The sequence below is a fragment of the Cyprinodon variegatus genome, unplaced genomic scaffold, assembly GCF_000732505.1.
Source record: "Cyprinodon variegatus isolate N-32 unplaced genomic scaffold, C_variegatus-1.0 Scaffold1228, whole genome shotgun sequence".
In the NCBI taxonomy this organism is placed as follows: Eukaryota; Metazoa; Chordata; class Actinopteri; order Cyprinodontiformes; family Cyprinodontidae; genus Cyprinodon; species Cyprinodon variegatus.
This window is the reverse complement of record NW_015151681.1, coordinates 72,786-83,589: the sequence shown is the minus strand read 5'-3', so window position 1 is coordinate 83,589 and position 10,804 is coordinate 72,786. Positions and strand designations below refer to the sequence as shown.

The window sequence follows — 10,804 nt, the reverse complement described above, 5'->3', positions numbered from 1 at the left end:
GCTAATCATGTTTTGGGTGTACTATTCCTTTAAGCTCTTCAAGGGGGAGCATGTCTTGCATGTCAATGAATTAATGCAATCAACCGATTTTCTTCACAAAAACTTTCAACCAATCTGACTGTAATGTCTCTGAAAAGCACCATTAGATTACACGTGTTTGGAACTGGCGATATTTAAAATAATGAATTTAACTGAAGTACATGCCCAACAAGTTTTGAGATCTCTTTATAAAGTTATGAAAAACTGTATTTCGATAAGGGTTTAAATATTAATATGGCATTAATGTTTATGTGTTTTGTAATTTGTTCATTACATTTGATTGCTAAATCAGGAACGAAGAGTCCTTTAAAACAAGTTCCCTCTTGTCTACGAACCGTTAGGTCCTTTGTCTAACATAATTAAATACAGCAAAATAAGCACATCCAACCAACCACCCATCACCTTGAGTGCCCTCTAGTGTAATCAAACATTTATCTCCTGCTATTTTGAACCCATTGTTATTCCCTTAAGCATAATTACATGGTATTAGGAATCAGTTACCTAAATGGTTATTAGATTCTGATAAGACAAATCAGTATTTGTATTTTAAACACTGATTTGCCAAAATAATATTAATTATCTACCTCTTAGATTTGCATTGGTGAATTGGTTTTAACACACAGCAATACCTCTACATTAGTGCAAAAGTTAATTTGATGTAATATGTTGATTCTGAAAAAAATGCTGTCATTTCATTGCTTTATTCTATTGGTAATGGCTTTCAACCATCTTAATTAGCCTTTTTTATTCATTTAGTTGAGTTTTACTAGCACAGTTAACATTTTTAACTGAAATATGTTTAACCTGGAGTTGAATTAATTGAGTTAATATTTTATTATATTTTGAATGGAAGTAGTTGTGAATTTATTCCATATGTGTGCAAATAGAAAATTTACTTTTTCCATCCCTATTTAGTCCCCAGGAGTAGATCTTAGTAAAGATCTGTGGGATGACCTAAAGCAGAGAACCAGGATTTTTTACACATAAAATAAAGATCTGTAATAAGTGAATATAAAACTGACATAAATTCTAAAATAAAAATGCTGCTTTCATCACAGAGTCAAAGAAATTTGACTCTTTGACCTCTTCTTTAAATGACTCATCCAGCCTTCCATGTTCTATGGAGCTCATGTTTTCATTATTTTAACCATCCATGGAAGATACAGGGAGGCATACTTGGTATATCTTCTTCCACTTAGAGAAAAAAACTTGATAATGGTCATATCACAGCATCAGACAGTAAAATGGTTTCTACCCTGAGTGAAACATTAACAGCGTGATAGAGAGATTTTAATCTGGCCCAGGAACAGTTGTTGTGTTGTTCAGATGAGTCAGTTTACATGAATGTAAAGATTTACACAAACTGGGATCAGAGCCAAAGGCCTGTGGAGCATGAATAAATGTGTCTTCAAATGTCACAGCATCAAAGGTCATCTTAACTGTCCTCAGAGGGTCAGAAGCCTAAATGGTGATCAGCAAACTGCTGTTTCATGGGTGGGGGGACAAACCCAGCATAATTAAACAAATTAATATTTGAAACTAGTCTTCAATGTTTGTTTTCTAAAAAAAAAAAAAAAGCTGTCTCTGCAGTAATACATAACTCCATGATCTGCTGAAGCTTAAACTATGGATCATCATTTAGATATTGGTCTTACCGTCCTGTCCTCCATGCCGTGTCCTTGCCTTGGGTGGGCCTCCAGGCTATCAGGTGGTGGAGACACACTCCGGCCCTGAGGGTCCACCCAGCTGTACACTTGGTTGGTCATGTACCCTCCTGGGATGCCCCCCATTGAACACACTGACATGGTCAACTTCTTGCATCCCTTCAGCACCTGTATCAGACGACACCAGGGAGTTTTAAGGTACTGCGACAGTAACAATGCAGCATTTGACAAATATCCATTTGATGTGTTCTTTAACTGATCAAACACTAAAAAAAGAAAGTGTTTACATAAAGACATGCTAAGCTAGTTAGTCTGGAGCCCTGGATCACAAAAAGTAGAGCAACGAGGAACCCGAAGTATCAGTCACTTTCTTTTGAAAAAGCACAATAGAGAAGCCATTTATTTTTGGTATTATAAAAACGTACGTTTTTTCTGTCCCTCAACAGTCATCTTTGTCTCTCCTTGCTTTGGTGGTAAATTAAAAGAATTACCATGACAATGCCCTATTATTGCTGTATCATTATCTGATAGTCAATATAATACTAAATATATATAAATAATATCCTTATCTGTATAGATAGTCTTTGCTTAAAACATTTTTTTCTTTTTAATACCAAAATATATTAATATTAAATGAATTACAATATGCATTCAAAATTATAGCCTTTAAGCAGGTATTAAACATACATTCCTTTACAGAGCATTGTTTAATCCAGGAGTCGGCAACACGCAGCTCTTTAGCGCCCCCCCTTGCAGCTCCCAGGAGCTTTTTCAATTTATGAAATTTTTTTTTTTTTGGATTGTTTATTGTAATGTGGTGTGAAGGAGGTCAAACAGACATTCATTATGTTTTACAATGCTGCAAACATTTGTATAATAAATAATTGAAACGATATATGTAAACATTTATTTCAATGAAAATGTGCGTCATAGCCATAGAGATCAGTGGTCAAAGCCTGCAGCACATGTCTCAGCGTGGCGCGGTGCCAGGCATAGAAAGCTGTGGGTGTGTCTTGGGCCATGGATCCCAAAGGGAAAAAAAGGAAGATAGCTGATGATTCAAAAGAAGAATGGACCAAATAATTTGCTTTCATTTTCAATGCGGAAGGATTGCCTGCATTTTTGCTTTAAGAAATGGATTGCATCTCCCAACTCCACTACTGCTGCTAGTTTTGTTTCAAGCATGAATGAAAACGTCCACAGATAAAACAGGTAGCGCTCTGATGCAGGTATGTGAATTGTTCTCAATTCCCCCCCCCCCAAAATCCTCAAAATAAAAATATAACCATTTCTCTCTACTTGTGACACTGTAATAACAATAAAAGCTGTGAAAAAATGTGGCAAAGGAGGGTCATGGTTAGACTACAGCCTTAATTATTTAGTTGCTGGTGANAAAAAAAAAAAAAAAGCTGTCTCTGCAGTAATACATAACTCCATGATCTGCTGAAGCATAAACTATGGATCATCATTTAGATATTGGTCTTACCGTCCTGTCCTCCATGCCGTGTCCTTGCCTTGGGTGGGCCTCCAGGCTATCAGGTGGTGGAGACACACTCCGGCCCTGAGGGTCCACCCAGCTGTACACTTGGTTGGTCATGTACCCTCCTGGGATGCCCCCCATTGAACACACTGACATGGTCAACTTCTTGCATCCCTTCAGCACCTGTATCAGACGACACCAGGGAGTTTTAAGGTACTGCGACAGTAACAATGCAGCATTTGACAAATATCCATTTGATGTGTTCTTTAACTGATCAAACACTAAAAAAAGAACGTGTTTACATATAGATATGCTGAGCTAGTTAGTCTGGAGCCCTGGATCACAAAAAGTAGAGCAACGAGGAACCCGAAGTATCAGTCACTTTCTTTTGAAACAGCACAATAGAGAAGCCATTTATTTTTGGTATTATAAAAACGTACGTTTTTTCTGTCCCTCAACAGTCATCTTTGTCTCTCCTTGCTTTGGTGGTAAATTAAAAGAATTACCAGGACAATGCCCTATTATTGCTGTATCATTATCTGATAGTCAATATAATACTAAATATATATAAATAATATCCTTATCTGTATAGATAGTCTTTGCTTAAAACATTTTTTTCTTTTTAATACCAAAATATATTAATATTAAATGAATTACAATATGCATTCAAAATTATAGCCTTTAAGCAGGTATTAAACATACATTCCTTTACAGAGCATTGTTTAATCCAGGAGTCGGCAACACGCAGCTCTTTAGCGCCCCCCCTTGCAGCTCCCAGGAGCTTTTTCAATTTATGAAATTTTTTTTTTTTTGGATTGTTTATTGTAATGTGGTGTGAAGGAGGTCAAACAGACATTCATTATGTTTTACAATGCTGCAAACATTTGTATAATAAATAATTGAAACGATATATGTAAACATTTATTTCAATGAAAATGTGCGTCATAGCCATAGAGATCAGTGGTCAAAGCCTGCAGCACATGTCTCAGCGTGGCGCGGTGCCAGGCATAGAAAGCTGTGGGTGTGTCTTGGGCCATGGATCCCAAAGGGAAAAAAAGGAAGATAGCTGATGATTCAAAAGAAGAATGGACCAAATAATTTGCTTTCATTTTCAATGCGGAAGGATTGCCTGCATTTTTGCTTTAAGAAATGGATTGCATCTCCCAACTCCACTACTGCTGCTAGTTTTGCATGAATGAAAACGTCCACAGATAAAACAGGTAGCGCTCTGATGCAGGTATGTGAATTGTTCTCAATTCCCCCCCCCCCAAAATCCTCAAAATAAAAATATAACCATTTCTCTCTACTTGTGACACTGTAATAACAATAAAAGCTGTGAAAAAATGTGGCAAAGGAGGGTCATGGTTAGACTACAGCCTTAATTATTTAGTTGCTGGTGAAGATTTTCAGTCATCAAGGTCACAGTCATTCCAGGAAGGTAAAAAAAAACAAAAAAAAAAAAACAATCCATTGGACTTGTTTCCAAGATAGAAGAAGTGTTAGGTCTTTATGTTTTGTTTACTTACAGGGGGGCAGGCTTGTTCCAGCTGTTACTCCTTGATGGCAATCAGTGGGGGCCTTTATATTGGAGCAGTTTCCTGGAGCAAGCTGCCTGTTGGTTCCGCTCTCTCAGTGGTAAAGCAGGTAAATGTTAATGATCTAAGCTCCCAGAGTCTCCTCTAACCTCTACTTGATCTCGTCTTCCACAGAACCAGACCTGACCCTAACCAGGATCAGGTCTGTTTCCTTCATCTCCTCGCTGTTCTGGAACTGTCTCCTCTCCGGTGACTCCTTACAGGACCAATCAGCCTGCCTGTCCACCCTCAGTCCAACACAAGAGCATCCTCCGGAAAAGGATCCAAACTCAGTGTCTCTTTCTCTCTTTTGCTGTCTAAGTTGACTGAGAACTTTTCCATTAAACCAGGAAATAAACCGTTAAATCTGCCTCTGTGTCTGCAGTTGTCACTTGCTTAAGAGTTTGGTTAAGCACCATGTCAAGACGTTTCACTTCCCATCCAGTACGTTTTTTCATTCAAAATGGATAAATTGAATTGAACTAACTTTAACTTTATTTATTAATTTGTTTCCAAAACTTTTGTAGCTTATTTGGGATCTTTATCGAAAACAACCAGTATTAATCAGTTTACAGCACACAGAAGGGTTTTGGGTAATAAACAAAAATTGTCGTAAAAAGAAAAAAAAAAGGATTTCAGAGTATTTTTTTTTTTTAATCAAATATACTTTGCAAGATAAGTGCTTAAATTTCACACATTATAGAAACTAAAACCACTGATTGGTATTATTATTAATTTATGTTTTCAAAGTAAAAGTAAAAATGTATTTGCCTTTATAGACATTATTATAAAGACACAATATTGCTAGGAGCAAAACACCCACATGAGTTCAAGCTGGTTTGTCATTCTCCTCAGGGCACAGCTCTCTGCCCCTTTGACCAATTCCTGCTTTTTGTCTCATTCATTATCCAACCAGATAAACTCATGATGCTGTCAATCAAAGTCACCCCTGGCAGTTTAGGGATACAGCTGCTAGTTAGAGGCAAACAGTACTATGTCACTTAACAAGCAGAAGAAAAACAGGCCCTAGGTTTAAAGGTTGAAAATTATAAATTACTTTATGAAATTAGCAGCGTGTAATAAGCAAATGAAGGAAATTATAAAATGTATAGTGTGACAGAGAAGAGCACAGATTGGCCCTCAGATTGTGCGGCTGTTAAAACTTGCAAAAGCCTGTTTGCCAATGCTAAACAAAGCATGTTGTTGGATATTCTTATTTATGAACCACTTCTTGCTGAATAATTTCCAATAAAGTATAATATGAGGTGTTGAACAGGTAAATATCAGCTACATTTACTTCAGTCTAGAACATCTTTGTCTACCCCTAAACACACCTGGTCAGATTGTTTTTCTGTTTTATGTAAAAGTTTAATACCAAACCGCTCTGAGGAATGCAGTCATGTTTATCTCTTGTGAACTCACTTCATATTAAACTTTTGAAAATGAATCAGTCCATGTTTTCTTCCTCTTATGATCTATAATGACTATGCTCCATTTAGTTTAATTTTTTTATACTACAAAAAACTTTTTGCCTTTTGCTGTCGTGCCATTTTGTTGTCTCATTAAAGTAGAGAAGAATTAGCAGAGGCTTGGAGGCAACAGTGCTGACTATGACTGTGACTCAACCAGCAGTAAAGCAAGGACACCAGGAAAGAAGGAGACAGATGGCCAGAACCTGACCTCATTTAGAAGCTATCCCTCTCCAACATTCAGTTTTGAGTCATACTTTTAATTTAATGACCTTTCAGTCAATCATGACCCTAAGAATCACCTCAAATGTAAAACCTGCTTAAAGGTATCAATTCACAATTTTGTACTGTTACTTCTCATCATCCGCTTTATCTGGAACAAGGTCACGAGGATAGAACTCTGAGCAAAGACTTGCCTTTTGTCAGATATCTTTTCCAGCTTCTCCAGACCCAAGCAATAAATATTGTCTCTTCATCTTGTCTCTGGCCTTTTGCTGGGCCTCCTGGTGCCCAGAACACCAACAGAAGGATTTCCCATCTAGCCCTTGGCTGCATCTAGAAGTCCTTACAATGAGGGTTTGCTGATGAAGATTCTCAGTCATCCAGGTCATAGTCATTCCGTAAAAGTTTAAAAAACAATCCACTGGACTAGGTTTCCAAGGTTTGAAGACGTTTCGCTTCCCCTCCAGGAAGCTTTCTCAATTGAAATGTCTGGATCAGCAGTGAGTTTGAGTCTTTATAGAGACAAGGCCTTGTATTGCTTGGAAACATGCAAATGAGGGTTATGAACAGGACTAGTTATATTGGCAGGCTTGCTGAGTCAAACATGAGGCGGGAAAAGGTCTGACAATGCCAGCAATGCAACAAAACTCTTGCTACATTTATACAGACCAGATGACCCCTCATAATGGGCCACTGACTCCATATTCCATCTTCAGGGTACCACAAGGGACATCTAGTCCAATGCCTTCTCCAGGTCCAAAGCAAGCATGGACCCGGTGGATATCTCCCATGAATCTTCGCACCGGAGAACAACACCATTGCTCCTTCTGAGGCTGAGGTTTAACACAGAGACTCTGCCCTCCAGGACATTGGCATAAGCCTTCCTGGGGAGGCTGAGGAGTGTGATGCCTCTGTAGTTGGAACACACCACTCTAGTCTGCTAGTCCACGGTCACTGTCAATGACTGGCACCAAATGTCAATAAGGCGTATAAACCATAGCATTACAGCAACATTCAAAGGGACTTTTGTGGGACTTTTAGACCACCTCAGCGACTTAAGTCTGGGCGATGAATGAGTGTATCTCTAAGTCCTGGTGTGAAACCATGGTTAAGAAAATTCTCAAAGCATGCCTTCCACCACGGAAGGCATGCTTTGCTTATATGAATGGCAAACTCATGGTATAAACAAGGATTTTAGTTTCTGGTTCCATCACATACAGCAAAATAAAGTATACCCATAGTATACAATGCATTCAGCTTGTATATAGCAGACGTTTTTTATATCTGTTATTAAAAAACAAAAAGGTGAGTATGGGCTTAACAGGAAGGCTGGTTTCCCCATTATCACATCTCTCAGTGGGCAGCAGGTACACCTACCATTTTATTTCAATGTATATTTCTGTGAAGCTGCAAAAACACACCTACTTTTCTTTAATACTGTGCACAGCCGTTTTGGCAGTGGGATGTCAAGGGTTTCTTCTCTTTTTTTCTGCAGTTCCGCTTGCTATGTTGATTATTGCCCCACAAGTGGTTTTTGTGAGTACTGCAATTACATCCACCTCAACTATAAACAGGTACAGCACTCCTATGCGCTTGCACACGGCGTGGCACAGCAACCCAACTCGCGAGTATATCTCGGCCATTCTGCAAGCATTTGTTTGAGGTCAGTCCGTGTAGTCGCAATTAACATTTTGACAGGCGGCATGACCAAGATGACTTAATTCAATTCAGTTTTTTTATATAAAATAAGCATCTCACTGAAGGTGCAACTTTAGGGACGCAAAAAAAAGGAGGAAGTAATTTGTTTGAGAACCCAAGCAGGAGCAAAACAGTTGTGCCTTTAAAATGAAACAGTGTGCATACGTCCTCAGGGTAAGCTTTTTTAGGTTTTATTTCAAACTGAATTGAGTGAAAAAGCTATTATCAAAACACCGTTTTTTTGTTTTTTTTTCAACAACTCATAAAATGTTAAAAGTATCTCAATGAAACTCTGGACAACCTCATGCCCTGACGTAAAATGTTCCAGGTGAATGGAGCGGTGTATGAGAACACCTTTTAGGTAAGATCTGTTCTTTCTGATGGGACTTTGTTCCTGCTAAAAGCCTTGGAGTGCAGGTTGTAGAAACTAATGCACTTTAAGTATATCCTCTTTGACACCGCTGAAGTCTAACAACAGCACCATCATGTGACTGCTAACTGTAGCGTCCCTGGAAATGTCTGACAAGTGTTACTTTTTTTTCCCCCTTACCAAGTCTGTCCTTTAAAGATGCTCCTGATTTGTGTGTGGTAAAAAAATGTTTAGGATTTAAGATCCAGTATTCAAAACTTGTCAGACAAGCATTAAAATTACACTTGAATCTATTCCTGTTCATCCAACAGCAAGGTTGTTAAAGATCTTTTGGACATACTGACAGATTCCAACACATGCGAGTGATACCTACTATGTAGAGAATAAACACATCTGCGGCTCAAATTTAATAGCGATTACTTCATAATGGCATTACTAAATATTATACTATGCTAACACATACCACGCTCAACTCAATATGCCGAAGCCTAGAATAAGAAAGAAAAATCATTCTGTTTCATCGTTTCTACCGTATTTGTTAGTTCATCATTGTAAACTATGTTAGTTTCACATCATAGTAGCCTAATCCGACTGTAACACAATTCTGGAAGAAGGTATCAGCTGGGCTGCTACTGTCAAATGTTTTAATTGTAAACAAATGGGGCTGTTTTTGTCATGATCTTGGTACTGATACCTGGTCTGGTTACTCATTTCAGACACCTGCTTAGCTCCAGACAGTTCTCATTACCTGCCTATCTGATCCATCTGTATTAATCTCTATTTAACCAGCCTTCAGACCACTCATCAGTACCAGACTATTTTGTGCCATTGGTGAGACTTATTCTAGCATTCCTGTATCCTGATTACCTGATCCTGACCTGTTCTGCCTCTCAACCTTTGAGCCTGCCTGTTCCTGTCTGAACTGTTTGCCTGACCTGTCTGCTGACTCCTGCCGGATATCTGCCTGTTTGTGTACAGTACATTGAACTGAGACCAAACTGGATCTCTGACCTCCTTGCTCCGACAACGGAGCACCTCACCGACATCGGCTTTGGCTTGGGTCTGATCTCCTGCCTGTCCTCCAACCACCGATACATCAGCATCTGGGACTCTGTGCGACGTCCTCTATCTCTGGATTTGGACTGAACTATAAGACCAGAGGTTCCAGCCATAGAGGCAGATGCCACTCACTACAATTCAGTTTTCCATAAAGGTTTTGAGAAATATCACTGTTTGTCCACTTTGAATACTAGATCGTTCTGTTCTGAGCTAAACAGTTTTTCAGTGTTTAGTCCTGTTTCTTTCCTAGACATAGCTATAGCTTTTACCTTGACCAACTGTATGTGCTCTCTTTCATATTTTGTGACACAAACCAGCTCATAGTTTATCTGCTTATCTGTTTCTCTCCTAGACAGAGGTACCTATGGTGTTAGTACCCTGTTATCTGAATTGCTTCCATGTTCCGTTTTTGTGTCATAGTACTGCAGAGTCAACAACACAATTCAGGCGAATATCTACAAATGCTACATCCTCATCCAGAATGAATGGATCCTGCAAAGTCAGTGACTGGAAACAATCAGCTGGATTACCTTAGATTAAAGACTTTTAAAAAACCTGTCTAGATGATTGAATTAGATTATCCTGAGATGACAAAAAAAAATGACTAATTATCTCGTATAGCGGAAACTCATCAGAGGCAACATCAGTATTTAAACTACATTGTGCTTTGAAATATCCTCCAGGGATTATAATGGCAATCATTAACATAGCAGTTTGGAAATGAATTGCTCCAAATCAAACTAACCCGAAATGCCAAGCCTGAGCTGCAGTAGCTGCATTTATGCCTAAAAGACAATGAGATGACAAAGAGTGTAGTACTGGAACATTTCTTTAGTGCTTTAAAATATTTCATCAATGCCTTTTTTTAAAGAAATGTTTATGAAATTAAATGATAATGGTACGTTGATGATTAGAATAGTTCATCAAAAGGTATTTGTGTGGTGTGTCAGATTTTGAAATCAATGACAATGTTTAATGATGTCTGCCTACTATGCATTTAATCTGTCAGATGTAAGCTGAAGGATTAGCAGGATCCTTGCTTGGCCACAGCCTGTTAAAGGCTAAAGGTATCTGAGGGAGCAGAAACTTCAAAAGGATCTATGGTGTCATTTGCTTAAATTTTCTGTTTGGATCTCCAAACGTGAATTTTAAAAACTGACGGATAGATAGCAGGGGTTGACGTTAACGATTTTTACCACTTGCCCTTTGGGCAAGTGACTTTCACATTT

At 38.4% G+C, this 10,804-nt stretch overlaps 1 protein-coding gene across 1 annotated transcript in view; it reads right to left on the bottom strand.

Annotated features, from left to right (window-relative positions):
- LOC107102270 (whirlin-like) overlaps positions 1-10,804 on the bottom strand; it is a 75,866-nt gene that overhangs the window by 35,999 nt on the left and 29,063 nt on the right. Inside the window, exons 2-3 of the mRNA XM_015401505.1 lie at positions 3,190-3,366; positions 1,695-1,871 (exon numbers count right to left, since the gene is read on the bottom strand). Coding sequence (XP_015256991.1) covers positions 1,695-1,871; positions 3,190-3,366 — 354 coding nt within the window. The remainder of the gene's footprint in view (positions 1-1,694; positions 1,872-3,189; positions 3,367-10,804) is intronic.